At 43.1% G+C, this 19,427-nt stretch overlaps 1 protein-coding gene across 2 annotated transcripts; it reads left to right on the top strand.

Moving 5' to 3' along the window:
- The first annotated feature begins 11,478 nt into the window (after positions 1 to 11,478).
- Positions 11,479 to 19,325, top strand: LOC112218052 (serine/threonine-protein kinase Nek2-like). 2 transcript variants are annotated; one of them, XM_024378653.2, is made up of 9 exons: positions 11,479 to 11,867; positions 12,601 to 12,818; positions 16,207 to 16,447; positions 16,974 to 17,056; positions 17,152 to 17,278; positions 17,502 to 17,733; positions 18,126 to 18,180; positions 18,397 to 18,473; positions 18,754 to 19,325. In XM_024378653.2, exons 1-9 carry the CDS (start codon positions 11,772 to 11,774, stop codon positions 18,963 to 18,965), a joined length of 1,341 nt encoding a protein of 446 aa, XP_024234421.1. In that variant the 5' UTR covers positions 11,479 to 11,771; the 3' UTR covers positions 18,966 to 19,325. The 2 variants fall into 2 exon arrangements, with proteins under 2 accessions (XP_024234421.1, XP_042156552.1); XM_042300618.1 differs by having other exon boundaries at positions 18,397 to 18,427; positions 18,754 to 19,169.
- The last annotated feature ends 102 nt before the right edge of the window (positions 19,326 to 19,427 follow it).

The raw sequence follows: 19,427 nt of genomic DNA, 5'->3' as shown, positions 1-19,427 counted from the left end.
CAGTTAAGAACACATTCTTATTTTCAATGACGGCCTGGGAACAGTAGGTTAACTGCCTGTTCAGGGGCAGAACGACAGATTTGTACCTTGTACAGCTCAGGGGTTTTGAACTCACAACCTTCTGGTTACTAGTCCAACGCTCTAACCACTAGGCTACGCTGCCGCCCCTCATAGTACAGTACATAATGAAACATGAGAAATGTTTTAATGAAGGCCCACCCCCTAATTTGAAAATAAGGGAATAAATCATATTAATAGCGCAACTGTCACGTTCTGACCATCGTTCGTATGTGTTTTCCTTGTTTTAGTGTTGGTCAGGACGTGAGCTGGGTGGGCATTCTATGTTGTGTGTCTGGTTTGTCTATTTCTATGTTTGGCCTGATATGGTTCTCAATCAGAGGCAGGTGTTAGTCATTGTCTCTGATTGGGAACCATATTTAGGTAGCCTGTTTTGTGATGGGTTTTGTGGGTGATTGTTCCTGTCTCTGTGTTTGCACCAGATAGGACTGTTTAGGTTTTCGCACATTTATTGTTTTGTTAGTTATTTCATGTCTAGTTCCTTTTATTAAAGAACATGAATAACCACCATGCTGCATTTTGGTCTACTTCTCCTTCACCACAGGAAAACCCTTACAGCAACATTACAACATTTGTCAAACATCATTCAAATCTTGTATTTTAAATGCATGGGTAAGCAAGCCCCTGTTTTCCACACCTAAAAACAGCACAATAAATAAGTATTGAATTGTGATTTATGGTGCTGTGATTGCTTCTGCCAGGTTTGTTGTCATGCTAACTTCCTCATTTTCTATTGACTCGGGCACTGAATGTGACACCGCTGCAGAGCGGTCTCCAGGTACAGTAACTAAAGCCTGTGTTTGCTTTGGCCCGTGGCTGTTGTTTAACAGTGGCTTCTTTCATTTGGCCACCGAGAGCCAATGGTTTACATTACAGATTCTCTTTCAGCTGTGAAACGGAGGTCGTGTTCAGTAGGAAGAAGACGCTTTGAAGCGAGGTGGGAGGTACTACCTAAACTCGTCCAATAAGATCATAGATGTTCCTTTTCTGTTCCAAAAATATTTTGCTACAGTGTGCCAGACTGAACACAGCACATGTTTGAGGAAGTTAATCAATGTCATCATGTTTCCTCCTGGGGTGTAACCAGTGAGGTGAAACGTTACAGGACATTGCAGATAAAATGTCATGAATAGAGCTGACACAATCTCCAATTCTGAATGACATATCATACCTGTTCTACAAAATACATTTCTATCTGAACATTTTGTAACATTATACCCTCCTGAACAGACCCCTGCTCTTCAGGATATCTGTCCCTGTGGGCTTCTCTGGATCCTTATAGAGTACCACAGTATGAGTCATAAAACCTAGAGGTCAAACAAGGAAATGTCTCCAATCGTTTTTCCACCATTCATTTTTTTCCATGGGGGATTTTAGAAACTTAAAATAAGGACTGTTTGCTGTAGGCTTACCCTTGTGTGACATTTTGATAACTGTGTAAATCTCTCTAGGACAAGGTGATGTTTATCAATATATTTATCCCCTCCAAAAGCAAACACTAATTAGCAGCTAATGTGGCTATCATAAAGAACTACAAATGCCAACTCAAGGCAAAGGTAAGAATCTCTGGATTAACTATCTAATGTTAGCTAAATTTAGTGATGAATAAATTGGCAAAATTTCTTTAAATTTACAATTCTGTTTACTGTCTTGTGCAAGTTTTAAATTGAAATAATGCCTGTTAGCAAAGGTTCCAGCTAGACCTGACGCGCAGGGATTTGGAGTGTTCCATGTCTACTTTGATGCTAATTAGCATTTTTAAATGTAAATTAAGGCGACTATATTGACCTTGTATGAGAGAAATGTACATGGTTATCAAAACGTCTCGCCAGGGTAAGCCTACACGAGACACAGCCCTTATTTGAAGTGTTTCTAAAATTCCCTATAGGAAAAATGAATGGTGGAAAAACGATTGGAACCATTCCCCTGTTTGACCACTAGGTGTTATCTGTATTATTACACCTCTACTGTGGGGCTCTATAGGCCTACTGTTTTATCTGTATTATTACACCTCCACTGTGGGGCTCTATAGTACTACTGTTTTATCTGTATTATTACACCTCTACTGTGAGGCTCTATAGGCCTACTGTTTTATCTGTATTATTACACCTCTACTGTGGGGCTCTATAGGCCTACTGTTTTATCTGTATTATTACACCTCTACTGTGGGGCTCTATAGGCCTACTGTTTTATCTGTATTATTACACCTCTACTGTGGGGCTCTATAGGCCTACTGTTCTATCTGTATTATTACACCTCTACTGTGGGGCTCTATAGGCCTACTGTTTTATCTGTATTATTACACCTGTACTGTGGGGCTCTATAGGTCTACTGTTTTATCTGTATTATTACACCTCTACTGTGGGGCTCTATGGGCCTGCTGTTTTATCTGTATTATTACACCTCTACAGTGGGGCTCTATAGGCCTACTGTTTTATCTGTATTATTACACCTCTACTGTGGGGCTCTATAGGCCTACTGTTTTATCTGTATTATTACACCTCTACTGTGGGGCTCTATAGGCCTACTGTTTTATCTGTATTATTACACCTCTATTGTGGGGCTCTGTGGGCCTGCTGTTTTATCTGTATTATTACACCTCTACAGTGGGGCTCTATGGGCCTACTGTTTTATCTGTATTATTACACCTCTACTGTGGGGCTCTATAGGTATACTGTTTTATCTGTATTATTATAACCTCTACTGTGGGGCTCTATGTGTTGCCGGTAGACATAAACCCTTTTGAAGTTAGGTCATGAATGAGAAGCCTAGCTGCCACTTGTTAAACTAAGCTGCCTGACTGGCAGATGTAGTAAAATGATACATCATGTATAGGATGAGAAGCTGACTACAGCTCAGTGTTCAACACCATAGTGCCCTCAAAGCTCATCACTAAACTAAGGGACCTTGGGACTAAACACCTTCCTCTGCAACTGGATCCTAGACTTCCTGACGGGCCACCCCAGCTGTTAAGGGTAGGTAACAACACATCCGCCACGCTGATCCTCAACAGGGGGGCCCCTCAGGGGTGCGTGCTCAGTCTTCTCCTGTACTCCTTGTTCACTCATGACTGCACGGCCAGGCACAACTCCAACACCATCATTAAGTTTGCTGATGACACAACAGTGGTAGGCCTGATCACCGACAACGATGAGACAACCTATTGGGAGGAGGTCAGAGACCTGACCGTATGGTGCAAGGACAACAACCTCTCCCTCAACGTCATCAAGACAAAGGAGATGGTTGTGGACTACACGAAAAGGAGGACAGGGCACGTCCCCATTCTCATCGACAGGGCTGTAGTGGTGCAGGCTGAGAGCGTCAAGTTCCTTGGTGTCCACATCACCAACAAACTAACATGGTCTAAGTACACAAAGACAGTTGTGAAGAGGGCACGACGAAACCTATTCCCCCTCAGGAGACTGAAAAGATTAGGCATGGGTCCTCAGCTCCTCAAAAGGTTTTACAGCTGCACTATTGAGAGCATCCTGACGGGTTGCATCACTGCCTGGTATCGCAACTGCTTTGCCTCCAACTGCAAGGCACTACAGAGGGTAGTGTGTACGGGCCAGTACATCACCGGGGCCAAACTTCCTGCCATCCAGGACCTCTATACCAGGCGGTGTCAGAGGAAGGACCAAAAAATTGTCAAAGACTCGAACCACGCTAGTCATAGACTGTTCTCTCTGCTACAGCACAGCAAGCGGTACCGGAGCTGCTGCTCTTTTAAATATTTGTCTAGGTCCAAGAGGCAAAGTTTGAACAAATTAACCTAAACAGCTTCTACCCCTTATTACCATATTAAATAAATAACATTTAAATAAAAAACACATTGTTCATTTATTAAATAAATAACATTTAAATAAAAATTGTATGCTCTTTTCTATTTGCAGCCTTCTGATTTAAATACCAAAATAAACTTTTTCCACTGGCTAATAATTTTACAAATAAAATGATAATAAATCAATCAACCATTCAAGCCCATGCCTTGTAGCAAGAAAAAGTGCATAAAGAAAACGTTAATTATTGCACACTGGTCTAATCTGATGTGCCCAAGCCAGATACCTGGCATCTCTTCTTGGATGCTAGTTCATCAATGTCTGGGCTCAAGCTCTGAGCTGAAGAAATCCTCAGTATCGAGCGAAGATGTTCATCAGTCAGACGTCTCCTGTGAGTTGTTTTGGTCATCTTCATCGAGGAGAAAAGTTGCTCGCATAGATAAGTGCTGCCGAACATGGAGAGCATCTGAGCAGCTTGGGTGCGGAGCTGAGGCATTGTGTCAGGGATGAACCGTGGAAACTGTGCGGCGCCCACAGCATCATACTTTGACTTCAGCGTGTCGTTGCACTGGAGTTCAATCAGCTCCATTTGGATGTTGGTTGGTGCATTTTCCACATCAACTGCGAAGGGATTACTAAGCAGTTCAAACTTGCATTTCTGGGCATCGAAGTCGGCAAATCGCCGGCTAAACTCAGCGGCGAGAACACTGAGTTTTTCAGCAAACTGTGCGCATGGGAACACGGCGGTAGAGATCTGCGCTTTTATGGATTGGCAGCAGGGAAAATGGCAAGGGTTTCCTTGCAGCATCTGATTCTCCCACAGGCACAGTTTAGTTTTGAAGGCCCTCACTGCAGCGTACATGTCTGTGATGATGCGCCCCCGCCCCTGAAGCTGCAGGTTCAGCGCATCGAGATGGCTCGAGATGTCACAGAGAAAGGCCAGCTCACACAGGAACTTTTGCTCCCGGAGCTCTGCTGTATCCTTCCCTTTGGTTTCCAGGAATTGACATATTTCCTCACGCAGCTCGAAACATTTGTTCAGTACTTTTCCTCTGCTTAGCCATCTCACCTCTGTGTGATACGGCACGTCTGCGTATTCCGAACCACACTCCTCCAGAAAAGATTTAAACTGGCGGTGATTTAGACCTTTGGCTCTTATAAAGTTAACTACCTGTGTTACTGTGGTCATAACATGTTCCATCTTTAGGGCTTTGGCACACAGTGCTTCCTGATGTATGATGCAGTGGTAAACAGTTAGCTCACCTGCACAGTTCTCTTCCCGCATCTTCTCCCGAACCATGCCCACCAGTCCACTCTTTTTACCGCACATCGCTGGCGCACCATCTGTCGTTAATCCAACGAGTTTATCCCATGGCAGCTTTATTTCAGTTACACATTTGGAAACCTCCTCAAAGATTTCCTTTCCTGTGGTTGTGCCATGCATTGATTTGAATCCTAATAGCTCCTCCGTAACACACAGATTTGAGTCCACTCCACGGATGAAGACTGACAGCTGAGCAGTATCAGATGCGTCGCAGCTCTCATCCACAGCGAGGGAGAACGCAACAAAATCTTTTCCCTTTTCCATCAGCTGGTCATACAGATTGGTGGCAAGATCACATGTGCGATCAGCTACTGTGTTCCTGCTCAGGCTCACGTTTGAAAATGCTTGTTTTTTCTCTGGGCATACGAGGTCACAAACCTTCATCATGCACTTTTTCATGAACTCTCCCTCATTAAAGGGCCGGGCTGATTTTGCGATCTCTGCTGCCACTATATAACTAGCCTTTACAGCAGCCTCGCTTTGTGATGTGGCTTTTTTAAACATATTCTGTTGTGAAACCAAACTTCTTTTCATCTCCTCTACTTTCTGGCTCCTTTGAGTCATGTCCAGGTCCTTGTATTTGTCATGGTGTTTCGTTTCATAGTGTCGTCTAATGTTGTACTCCTTACTTACAGCCACGTTGACTCCACAAACAAGACAAACAGGTTTGTCTTTTACATATGTAAACAGATATTCTGCCTCCCACTTGTCCAGAAAGCTCCTGTTTTCTGCCTTTCTTTTCGCCATTTTTGGGAAGGGTTAGCTCGCTGACAGTTGTAGCGTCTATGTTGCTATGACTACTGTCACAGAGGAGAGAGCGTTTCTGGGTCCTGTCCTGATTGGCGCGCGAAAACAGCAGAGCATTATGGGATTCGTAGTATTAGTGGTGAATGCGCTGTATAATACCGGCGGGCCAGCTCTAGTAGTAATTTGGTATTGTCTCGCGGGCCAAATATAATTACCCCACGGGCCAAATTTGGCCCACGGGCCAGAGTTTGACACCCATGGTTTAGGGCTTGTACGTAATCATTCCACTGTAAGGTCTACACCTGTATTCGGCGCATTGACAAATTTGATTTGAAGCGGGGAACGAGAGTGTGGGCAGCCTGGCATGTCATCGCGATAACAGCTGGAGTGATGGTGGAAGGGAGGCGAGGAGATGATCTTGGGTCAGTTTTGCATTCCCCCCACTAATGGTGAAGGTTCGATTTAGGGTAAGGAAATCCTAGATCTTGTACCGATAGGGGAAACTTTACCCCGTACCTGATGTGAATAACATCTTCATGCTTGTGTGACACTTTTGAATGTGGGTCAAAAGGTAAATAAAGGCCACTGTCTTCCAGTCGTCTCTGCCTCCCACTAGCACAGCAGACGGGAGGCTAGGGCGACACCGTGTTCTAGCTAGCTTGATAGTTCGCGACACCATCTGCTAACTAGCTTACTAGTTAGCTAGCACACGGTGTCACCCCCACCTGCTGTGTACCGGAGTCCTCCTTAGGACTAGCTGGCTAAGCTAGTAAACAGTTTCCTTCGTTCCTGCCTGCCAAACACCAACCCTCACCGTCGTTAACAGAACTGCAGGAAAGCAGTGCCCGACAGGTGGGGGCGAAGGACACCGTGTACCGGTATACGTTTAGCTAGCTACCATTGTCGCCCCCGCTCCTTCTGTGGGGGTTATTGGCGGCTGGCATCCAACAGTATTGTGCATTAATGCCACCTACTGTACTGGAGCGCCCCCGCCTCCCGCCTGTCCTAACTTAAAAATAGACCAATAGATGTATAAAGAGGGGTTCCTACATATGCAGGAATGCCCACATTCCGAAACACCTTGAATTGGGGGCTGCAATTGCACCCTTATAGCTCCTTGGGGTTCCATTTCTCAGCTGCTCTGGTCTGGTTGATGAATGTTGTGGTTCGTGGCATCTCCCCTTGAGTCCGCAAACACTAAAACTTGCTTCTGTGGCGGAGGAAGGCCAGGGTGACCTGCGAGGGGGACAGAAATAACCATGAAGGGAAGCAGGCATATGAATACTGCAGTCACCGGCTCCCCCAACCGTCGCTAATCTGCCATCCTCACTTAAATTACTCCTGTGTGTGACGCCCGCTGACACCAGAGAACCACCAACTCTTCCATGAGGCACGTGTGCTGTACACACACATACACATGCAGATACACATACACATTTACACACATACAGTCACACACACGTGCAGATACACATTCAGACAGGCAGATACACACAAATTTACCCACACACAAGATGAACAAAAAAGACTATAAAATAAATAATTTACTGAGCTATATTGTATGCTCAAAAAAAAAGGGAAATTATTTTATACTAATACAATTGCTCAGAGAGAGATTTTGTTTAACAAGTAAGATATTTTTTCTAAGAAATGTAGTGACCCCTACATTTCTTAGAAAAAATATCTTACTTGTTAAACAAAATCTCTCTCTGAGCAATTGTATTAGTATAAAATAATTTCCCTTTTTTTTTGAGCATACAATATAGCTCAGTAAATTATTTATTTATTTATTTATTTATTTTATAGTCTTTTTTTGTTTGATTGACACCCCTGTTTTCAATACCTTACCGTGCCAAGATAACAGCACTGAGCCTTTTTCTAAAAGTTTTTATGAGTTGGAGAACACATTGGGAGGGATCTTAAACCATTCCTCCATACAGAAGAATCCTTAAAGATCCTTGATATCCTTTGTCTTATGGACTGCCCACTTCAATTCAAACCACAGGTTTTCAATGGGTTTTAGTCCGGAGACTGGGATGACCATTGCAAAATGGTTAATTGTGGCAAATGAACAATTTCTTTGTGGATTTTGATGTGCGCTTGGGGCTATTGTCTTGCTGAAAGATCCACTTGCAGCCAAAGTTTCAGAGGCAGAGGCAACCAGGTTTTGGGCTAAAATGTCCTGGTACTGGGTAAGGGCCCCAGAACCAGGGGAAGCCAAATAGCCCCATAACATCAAAGATCCCCACCATGTTTTACAGTACATTTTAATGCCAAACCCACCACAGATGTGTGTGGCTCAAGAGCTCTATTTTCATGTCATCCAACAAATGTTAACGCCAGGAGTTTGCTAAACAGCGTTGTCACTTGGATTGGAACCGGTGCTTTGGTCAGATGACATGAAAATAGAGCTCTTTGACCACACACACCAGTGGTGGGTTTGGCGTCTAAATGAGAATGCAATCATTTCCGACCCCACTGTACACACACAAGACCTAGAGACCCATCTCGAGTCTCAGGGGAACTGCAAGGTGGCATCCCCTGTGTCTCTCCCTCCCAGCTGCTGGTCCTCAGAAGGATGGGTGACACCTAGTGTGGCCTCCCAAGGGCCCCTAGCGCCCTCCAATGGTCTCTGTTGTTTTGGTTGTCAACTTCACACTCAGCACCCCACTACTCCTGGCTGGCTTACAGACAGAGGGAAACTGGTTCCACAATAGCCGTTCTGTAGGAAATTACCTTTGTGGTGACAGACTGACTGTTTCTCACCACACCCCGAGCCCTGCCGTGTCCTCCTGACGTGCGTGGGTCAGCAACTTGTGACAAGAGAGGCGAGTGACACAGGGGTAATTCGAACACGCCTGTCACCGCAATAACCCCTAGCGGGGCTCTGCAGAGGTTTTTTTTGATCACATGACTCCGCTGAGGATGGATACCGTGTTTGCTGGAACTCAATTCCTGTTAGCCTCCCCTGTGTGCATGACAGGGCGCCATGGAAACAGCCCTAGTGTCAGTGAACTTTTTGGGACTAGTACATGCACAAACATAATTGGAATTAGAAATTGTTGCTGCAAACTAGCCTCTCTACGTGGGCCCCTGTTGTTCACAGAGAGCATCACAACAGGCAAGATGCTTGGTGATATGATGGCAATGATGAGATCATGAACACTGACAAGTTCAGGGCCATGTTCATTAGGCACCAAACAGAAAAAAAATGATCTGAAACAGGGAATGAATACCTGAACTTGTAAAATAAGAAACGTTTGTTTTTGTTCTTTATTGAAAAGCATTTTGCCACAGTGTGCAGTAATGAATACGACCCAGGTAAAAGGCTATTGATATCCACGGGTGAAGTGTGATTAAAATGCTCTGCAGATTTCATGGCTAACTTTCATCTAGCCTTGCTGGCCCACCTAACCTTACACCCAGTCAATTGAATGGGAAGGATCATTTTCTAGTACAAACTGCAAACAACCTCCCTGGCAATGCAGGCAGTAAATCAATGAGTTGTTCTGTTGTGGGGTATCATCACGTTCTAATGTAGCCTTTGCTATGTGAGGTCAACTGCTAACAATTTCTATCACACTGCTCTCCTAACATTGATTTATGGTGCAGAGTGATATTCATATTCAGCATTGCTCTGGGACCGTGTACAGACAGAGAACTCGGTCTGGCTGCCCAATGTTGTCTCACAACAACAAGTTAAGCAGCAGAAAATTATTCAAGCCAATGAGCCATATGTAAAAACATCCAAGAGGGCTGTCTGTCTCTTGATGTCCACTAGACTGACAGAAGACGTTTGTTGTTACAATCTTAAAGATGAAAATACTATACAAATATAGTTCACAAAAGTCATGATATTTTTGATTGACACTGGAAAATATAGACCTAGTCAATATATTATTAGATTTGTGGCACCAGGCATTATTCTATTCTGTTCAAATCAAATTGTATTGGTCACATACACGTGATTAGCAGATGTTATTGCGGGTGTAGCAAAATGCTTGTGCTTCTAGCTCTGACAGTGCAGTAATATCTAACAAGTAATATCTAACAAATTACACAACATATACCCAATACACACAAATCTAAGTAGGAATGAATTAAGACTATATACATATGGACAAGCGATGTCAAAGCGGAACAGACTAAGATACAGTAGAATAGTATAGAATACAGTATATACATATGAGATGAGTAATGCAAGATATGTAAACATTATTAAGTGAGTGAGATACCATAGAATAGTATAGAAAATAGTATATACATATGACATGAGTAATGCCAGGTATGTAAACATTAAGTGACTAAGATACCATATAATAGTATTGAATACAGTATATACTGTATACTGTACATATGAGATGAGTAATGCCAGATATGTAAACATTATCAAAGTGGCTAGTGTTCCATTCCTTAAAGTGGCCAATGAGTTATAGTCTATGCCTATAGGCAGCAGACTCTAATGTGCTAGTGATGGCTGTTTAACAGTCTGATGACCTTGAGATAGAAGCTGTTTTTCAGTCTCTCGGTCCCAGCTTTGATACACCTGTACTGACCACACCTTCTGGATTTTAGCGGGGTGAACAGGAAGTGGCTCGGGTGGTTGATGTCCTTGATGATCTTTTTGGCCTTCCTCGGACATCGGGTGCTGTAGGTGTCCTGGAGGGCGGGTAGTTTGCCCCCGGTGATGCGTTGGGCAGACCGCACCACCCTCTGGAGAGCCTTGCGGTTGCGGGCGGTGCAGTTGCTGTACCAGGTGGTGATACAGCCCGACAGGATGCTTTCAATTGTGCATCTGTAAAAGTTTGGGAGGGTTTTAGGTGACAAGCCAAATTTCTTTAGCCTCCTGGGGTTGAAGAGGCTCTGTTGCGCCTTCTTCACCACACTGTCTGTGTGGGTGGTCCATTTCAGTTTGTCAGTGATATATATGCCAAGGAACTTGAAGCTTTCCACCTTCTCCACTGTGGTCCAGTCAATGTAGATAGGGGGGTGCACCCTCTGCTGTTTCCTGAAGTCCACAATCATCTCCTTTGTCTTGTTGACGTTGAGTGAGAGGTTGTTTTCTAGGCACCACACTCCCAGAGCCCTCACCTCCTCCATGTAGGCTGTCTCGTCATCGTTGGTAATGTTTTATTCGGTTCTGTTCTACTCTATTATGTTCTGTTTTGTTCTATTCTAACTTAAATAGATGGACAAGGTGTACTTTGATAGAATAGTTATCAATGTGTGGCACCACTCGGGCAATTACTTGTTGTTATTTGCATGGAGGTGGTCACCTTGGGGGAGAATAAAAGTACAGTTTGCTTTTACTGCCACCTTGTGGTGAGATTATATCACACAGAGTAGCGTAATCAGTAAGGAAGATTTTAGATTTATACATTGGGTTCTGTGATGTTTTATTTTTTATTACATGAGTACATTTTAATTTTGACTTGCATATTAATTTTTAAAATTCCTCCTCTTTAAACACCCGCGCCAAATCTTGCGGGTGTCAGATGCTTAGCAACCTGCAGGTTGTATCTTAATTCCAGCCAATCAGAATATTCTGAATGCAGACCAACCACATTGAATAATTCAGGCACCAATTTTAAACCGTCATCTACACAAATCACTGTGTAGAAAATAAGTGATCGAATATATATTGCCAGCAATTACATTTGCTAACATTATTTAAGGAAAGAAAACGTACAAAATATTTCCATTGCCAGAGTAAAGTTGTTGCTCTCCTTCGCTGAACACCTGCAACTAGCTACGTGAGCTAAGTACAGTACAGTAACGTTACAGTAAGCTACAGTAGCTACCTTGAATGCAAACTTTGCATTTAGCTTGCTAGCTTCGCCAAAATGCCATCTCGTGTTGACGATTACAAGGTGTTGTATACCATAGGATCAGGGTCTTATGGCAAATGTCAGAAAATACGGAGGAAATCTGATGGGAAGGTAAGTGTTTTGCTTTTTACAGCGTGCACTGTACTGTACCTAGCTAGCTAACGTTAGAAGCTAGCAAATGTAACCTGTCTACAGTAACGTTAGTGAATTTATTTATATAAATATATATATATTATATAAATATTTTTGTTGTTGTTTATTTTTATTTTTCGATATGTATACTTTGACAATGTAAGTAATAATGAAATTGTCATGTCAATAAAGTCAATTGAATTTGATTGAATATATGGTTCGACTTTGTGTAGCTAACGTTATGCTTACTAGCTAACTTTAGCTAGCTAGTTAACGTTAGTTAACATGGCCACTAGCGTAATAAACTCAACTCCATTGAGTTCACCAAGTAAGCCACCAGGCCAGGTACGTTAGCTTCTGGGCTCTTGAGCCAAAAAGGGGTTCCAAAAATGACCTCAATAAACAGAAAGGGGCACACCAGACCTCCCGATATCTATGAACAAAACTAAATCATAAGCTATGTTGTTTACCTACAACTGAGGATTTGGTGTCACATAGCTAACGTTATGTATGTGAACCATACAGCATTTGAAGTAAAACAAGTAGCTGGTTAGTACCTAGCCTTCAATGTATATGTTGATTTGCCATCTTTAAAGTATGTTCCCAACATCAAGCATTTTATTCCATGCATTTCCTGTGAAACCTTAGAAATTAAATAACATTTGGCCAATCAATAAATGCTTCGTTTTGTGGTGTTTGGGTTTCATCATAGATTCTAGTTTGGAAGGCGCTGGACTACGGCACAATGGCTGAGAGCGAGAAGCAAATGCTGGTGTCCGAGGTCAACCTCCTCCGTGAACTGACGCATCCAAACATTGTGAGATATTATGACCGCATCATAGATCGGACCAACACTACACTGTACATCGTTATGGAGCACTGCAAAGGCGGCGACCTCTCCAGCCTCATCACCAGATGCATCAAAGAAAGGTGTGTGTGTTTTGTGCTGTCGTGTTTACCTTGGTTTCCTTGTCCATCCATGTATACAGTGCATTCCTAAAGTATTCAGACCCCTTCCTTTTTTCCACATTTTGTTATGTTACAGCCTTCTTCTAAAATGTATTAAATTCACTTTTTTACTCATCAATCTACACAGAACAACCCATAATGACAAATCGAAAACAGGTTTTTAGAATTTTTCTGGTAAAATGCAAATGTAGTAAAAATAAATAAATGCCTTATTTGCATAAGTATTCAGACCATTTGCTATGAGACTTGAAATTGAGCTCAGGTGCATCCTGTTTCCATTGATCATCCTTGAGATGTTTCCACAGCTTGATTAGTGTCCACCTGTTGTAAATTCAATTGATTGGACATGATTTTGAAAGGCACACACCTGTCTATATAAGGTCCCACCTTTGACAATGTATGTCAGAGCAAAAACCAAGCCTTGAGGTCAAAGGAATTGTCGGTAGAGCTCCGAGACAGGATTATGTCGAGGCACAGATCTGCAGCATTGAAGGTCCCCAAGAGCACAGTAGCCTCCATCATTCTTAAATGACTTCCTAGAGCTGGCCACCAGGCTAAACTGAGCAATCGGGGGAGAAGGGCCTTGGTCAGGGAGGTGACCAAGAACCCAATGGTCACTCTGACAGAGCTCCAAAGTTCCTCTGTGGAGATAGGAGAACCTTCCAGAAGGACAACCATCTCTGCAGCATTCCACCAATCAGGCCTTTATGATAGTGGCCAGACGAGAGCCACTCCTCAGTAAAAGGCACATGACAGCACGCTTGGAGTTTGCCAAAAGGAATCTAAAGAACTCTCAGATCATGAGAAACAAGATTTTCTGGTCTGATGAAACCAAGATTGAACTCTTTGGCCTGAATGTTAAGCGTCACGTCTGGAGGAAACCTGGCACCATCCCTATGGTGAAGCATGGTGGTAGCAGCATCGTGCTGTGGGGATGTATTTCAGGGACTGGGAGACTTGTCAGGATCAAGGGAAAGATAAACGATGCAAAGTACAGAGAGCTTCTTGATGAAAACCTGCTCCAGAACACTCAGGACCTCAGACTGGTGTGAAGGTTCACCTTCCAACAGGACAACAACCCTTAGCACACAGCAAGACAACGCAGGAGAGTCTGAATGTCCTTGAGTGAAGCAGCCAGAGCCTGGACTTGAACATCAAACATCTCAGGAGAGACCTGAAAATAGCTATGCAGCGACGCTCCCCATCCAACCTGACAGAACTTGAGAGGATCTGCATAGAAGAATGGGAGAAACTCCCCTAATACAGGTGTGCCAAGCTTGTATTGTCATACCAACGAATACTCTAGGCTGTAATCGCTGCCAAAGGTGCTTCAACAAAGTACTGAGTAAAGGGTCTGAATACTTATATAAATGTGATATTTTCAATTCTATAAATTTGCAAACATTTTTAAATGTATTTTTTACTGTTTTTTTGCTTTGGCATTGTGTGTAGATTGATGAGGGGGGAAAACGACGTAATCCATTTTAGAATACGGCTGTAATGTAACAAAATGTGGAAACGGTCAAGGGGTCTAAATACTTTCCGAATGCACTGTACATACAGTGGGGGGGAAAAGTATTTAGTCAGCCACCAATTGTGCAAGTTCTCCCACTTAAAAAGACGAGAGAGGCCTGTAATTTTCATCATAGGTACACTTCAACTATGACAGACAAAATTTGAAAAAAAATCCCGAAAATCACATTGTAGGATTTTTAATGAATTTATTTGCAAATTATGGTGGAAAATAAGTATTTGGTCACCTACAAACAAGCAAGATTTCTGGCTCTCACAGACCTGTAACTTCTTCTTTAAGAGGCTCCTCTGTCCTCTACTCGTTACCTGTATTAATGGCACCTGTTTGAACTTGTTATCAGTATAAAAGACACCTGTCCACAACCTCAAACAGTCACACTCCAAACTCCACTATGGCCAAGACCAAAGAACTGTCAAAGGACACCAGAAACAAGATTGTAGACCTGCACCCGGGCTGGGAAGACTGAATCTGCAATAGGTAAGCAGCTTGGTTTGAAGAAATCAACTGTGGGAGCAATTATTAGGAAATGGAAGACATACAAGACCACTGATAATCTCCCTCGAACTGGGGCTCCACGCAAGATCTCACCCCGTGGGGTCAAAATGATCACAAGAACGGTGAGCAAAAATCCCAGAACCACACGGGGGGACCTAGTGAATGACCTGCAGAGAGCTGGGACCAAAGTAACAAAGCCTACCATCAGTAACACACTACGCCGCCAGGGACTCAAATCCTGCAGTGCCAGACGTGTCCCTCTGCTTAAGCCAGTACATGTCCAGGCCCGTCTGAAGTTTGTTAGAGAGCATTTGGATGATCCAAAAGAAGATTGGGAGAATGTCATATGGTCAGATGACCCCAAAATATAACTTTTTGGGTTGCATCCAAAGTTGCATCCAAAGAGTTGCATCCAAAGAACACCATACCTATTGTGAAGCATGGGGGTAGAAACATCATGATTTGGGGCCTTTCTGCAAAGGGACCAAGACGACTGATCCGTGTAAAGGAAAGAATGAATGGGGCCATGTATCGTGAGATTTTGAGTGAAAACCTCCTTCCATCAGCAAGGGCATTGAAGATGAAACGTGGCTGGGTCTTTCAGCATGACAATGATCCCAAACACACCGCCCGGGCAACCAAGGAGTGGCTTCGTAAGAAGCATTTCAAGGTCCTGGAGTGGCCTAGCCAGTCTCCAGATCTCAACCCCATAGAAAATCTTTGGGGGGAGTTGAAAGTCCGTGTTGCCCAGCAACAGCCCCAAAACATCACTGCTCTAGAGGAGATCTGCATGGGGGAATGGGCCAAAATACCAGCAACAGTGTGTAAAAAAATTGTGAAGACTTACAGAAAACATTTGACCTCTGTCATTGCCAACAAAGGGTATATAACAAAGTATTGAGATAAACTTTTGTTATTGACCAAATACTTATTTTCCACCATAATTTGCAAATACATTCATGAAAAATCCTACAATGTGATTTTCTGGATTTTTTTTCCTAATTTGTCTGTCATAGTTGAAGTGTACCAATGATGAAAATTACAGGCCTCTCTCATCTTTTAAGTGGGAGAACTTGCACAATAGGTGGCTGACTAAATACTTTTTTGCCCCACTGTATATCCAATGGCCATCCCTCTCTGACACCTAGGTAGCGAACGGCGGATACCCACCCTTTGTGGGTGTTGAACACTGGCTTCCCAGCCTGTAGGCAAACTCTGAGGGTTGTCATGACTAAAAAGAATAATACAAATTGCATTTGGCATGTTCAATGTAAGCGTGTTGGTTGGTAACTCTGTGCATGTTGTGTTCCTGCTGGCCAGGCGTTACTTGGAGGAGGAATTCATCATGCGAGTCATGGCACAGCTCACTCTTGCACTGAAGGAGTGCCATCGCCGGAGCGATGGTGGGGCCACAGTGCTGCACAGAGATCTCAAGCCCGCCAATATCTTCCTGGATGTCAAGCAAAATGTCAAGCTCGGTGACTTTGGTCTCGCAAGAATCCTGAACCATGACACCAGTTTTGCTAAGACTTTCGTCGGAACCCCTTACTACATGTCGCCTGTGAGTCAATAGCAAAAGCAAAGGCTTTGGGAACTGGGAATCCTATGATTATGGTTTTAAAAGTAAAACTTTTTTTTTCAACCAGATACTCTGGTTTTCTTTCTTTTTTAAACACATTTATTGGATTTGGGTAAATTATAAAGTAGTTTGACAACTATTTGAAAGCATTTCAATTATATCAAACTCAATCGTTTAGCTTTTCCATTGATGAAGACATGGTGTCTCATGGTTTGGTGGAGAATGCAAAATGGGTCAACTTTGAGCACCTATTTCCTGAATGTTTTGGCATTCAGGTCCAAAATGTCACTTTCTGACCACTTCTTCCATGGACAAACATGTATGGAAATGTATATTTAAATCAAAAGGGAGGCTGTCAAAAAGTGATGCAATTCATATGGATTTGCCCATTTTCAAACAGGACAATCAACATAATTGGTACAGAAAAATACAACACCCCCTCCCTCCCACCCCATACTCAAGTTTTCTAATCAATCTGTCCATGTGTGGACAATTCCATATTTTACAGGAACAAATTAATCGCATGTCCTACAACGAGAAATCGGATATCTGGTCCCTGGGATGCTTGTTGTATGAACTCTGTGCCTTATCGTAAGTTACCTTACCGGTCATCTATATTCTTACTAAATATCCCTCAGTCAATCAATGCCTTAGACTACAGTCTGATGCATGTTTCTTCCATCAAGGCCTCCTTTCACAGCTTATAACCAAAAAGAGCTGGCAGAGAAGATCCGAGAGGGGAAGTTCAGGAGGATCCCCTACCGGTACTCAGAGGAGCTGAACACACTCCTGTCCAGAATGCTCCATTTAAAGGTTTGGAATATGTTTCACGGCACAGAAAATCTCCATCTAAAGTTCAAGTCATCTTGTGAGCAACTCCTCACTGCAGCATACCCGTTGAGGAGATTATTATTTGTCTCCATCGCCAAGCACATTATTATGCTCAAAATACAATTTCAATGTCAAGAGATTTTAATCCCTCCTGCCCACCATTCTACTCTTTGTTGATTTGGCTGTTGTTGTGCCTCGTTGCCAGGACTACCTGAGGCCCTCGGTGGAGTCCATTCTCCAGAGCAGCCTGTTGGTGGACGTGGTCGCCGATGAGCAGAGGAGGATGCAGGTGCGCAACTGGAGGAGTTCGGCTAATCCAGAGAACCCAAAGCCAACCGGGTCTTCAACCCCCCCGACTGCTGCGGCGCTGAGGCTCAAGGAGCAATTGCTGCGGGAGAGGGAGAAGGCCCTAAAGGAGTGCGAGGAGAAGCTGGAGCGTGAGTGTTTACCCTTATCACGATTAAGCTTAATTAATTTTGTTCTTAATTGAAATTTCAATTCACTTAAGTTGACTGAATTGAAAACTGATTCAACCCCAACCCTGGTCCCTATAATGTCAGAGTCACAGGTGAGACCCCTCTGGTGTTGGAACACGGATGTTCTTTTAATCAGTGTTGCTTGGTGTGGACTGCTGAAACATCTATAATGATTGTTGTTTGTAGTCAATGTGTCACTGGCTATGCTACTGAGTGTATATAGACTGAATTGTTTGTAATCTGTGGAATTATTATCCTGTAACTGGTGAATTAGGCTTTCACTGTAAATAAGAATTTGTTCTTAACTGACTTGCCTAGTTAAATTAAAAAATATATATATATTCCTCCTACAGAGCGGGAGCAGGAGCTTTGTGTTCACGAGAGACTATCGAATGAGAAACTTGCCAGGTAAAACAAAGCTCCCTTGGATCACTTCACTTGAAATGCAGAAAACTGCTGTTTTAATGTCACATTAGACTAAATGCTAAGGCTTTAGTCCTCCCAAGATGTGTTAATGCTACTTTCCTTCACGCTTTTGCTGTCATAATCGCATTCCTTGCTATAAAACTGCAAGAGGGTTGGCTATACTCTATTTTGACTCCCAACAATTTATTTTCATTTCAGAGCGGAGAGTTTGTTGAAGAGCTGCAACCTGGTAAAACAGCAGAAGACCCTGCCACCACTCTATTCCAATGACATGGGTATGGGTGTCAAGCGAAAAACCAGGAAAAGGGAGGATACGTGATTTTGCTTCTTTATTGAAGTTGAACAATATGATATAGGGTAGCCATGTTTTCAGATCAAATAAAGGGGAGGGAATACATTTAGGTCACTTTAAGACACCTGTGTTTTTCTCTGGGCAAATTATGAACTTGAGAATTGTTTTGGTAACATATTATGGGAGGGTATTTTATCTGCACATAATGTAGCAGATAAAACCTGTTCAACATGTGTAACTTTTTGCCATCTTGGCCCCCTTAGATGTGGGAGAGGAGAATGTCCCCCCTGAAAAGATGGTCAGTTTTGCCAGAGACAGCAAAGAGAACCAGAGGCCTGATCAGAAGCAGAGTGAGAAGAGCCAGGAGCTGGGGCTGAAGAGGAGGCTGCAGGCAGCCAACCTGCGGACCCAGGCCCTGGAGGAGGTGGAGAGGAACTACCAGCTCAAGAGCAGGCAGATCCTAGGCATCCGCTAGCACCAGAAGAGCCTGCTGTTTAGGGCCTGATTATCAGTGTCATGTAAATGGATGTCTGAGCTACATCCCAGAAGCTACTGGTCTCTGCTCAGTCTTTCTGACTAATAGAGAGTTTTAGAGCTACTGAAACCTAGTGGTCACACCCTTTCGGGAAAATGTGTAGCTTTAATTTATTTGTATCATATTGTGAGTGATTGTACTGTGATGAAATGGCTAAATATTGGATACCAAATATATGTTTTTTACTGGTGTGTTTGTTTTTTCCACCTTGACATTTCAAATGTGTCGATGTTAGACTGAATTGCACTAAAGTTATGATGCTTTGTACATACTGTGGCATTAAAAATATATTTCAAGGGCTGTGTTGGTACAGTATCAAGAGATGTATAAATGGGTGTCCACTCCCACATACACTGCTGGAAATATGTAAATGTTTTGCAAATATGAGTTTAGGAATTGGGA

This window comes from Oncorhynchus tshawytscha, linkage group LG18 (assembly GCF_018296145.1).
Source record: "Oncorhynchus tshawytscha isolate Ot180627B linkage group LG18, Otsh_v2.0, whole genome shotgun sequence".
Taxonomy (NCBI): Eukaryota; Metazoa; Chordata; class Actinopteri; order Salmoniformes; family Salmonidae; genus Oncorhynchus; species Oncorhynchus tshawytscha.
The sequence above is the reverse complement of the archived record's forward strand: the minus strand, read 5'-3'. Positions and strand labels throughout refer to the sequence as shown.

Excerpts from the sequence above, each read along its gene's own strand:
- LOC112218052 (XM_024378653.2), top strand. The coding sequence starts at position 11,772 with ATGCCATCTCGTGTTGACGATTACAAGGTGTTGTATACCATAGGATCA. Across the intron at positions 12,819-16,206 it reads ACCAGATGCATCAAAGAAAG|GCGTTACTTGGAGGAGGAAT; the intron begins GTGTGTGTGTTT and ends CCTGCTGGCCAG. Across the intron at positions 18,474-18,753 it reads ACTCTATTCCAATGACATGG|ATGTGGGAGAGGAGAATGTC; the intron begins GTATGGGTGTCA and ends TGGCCCCCTTAG.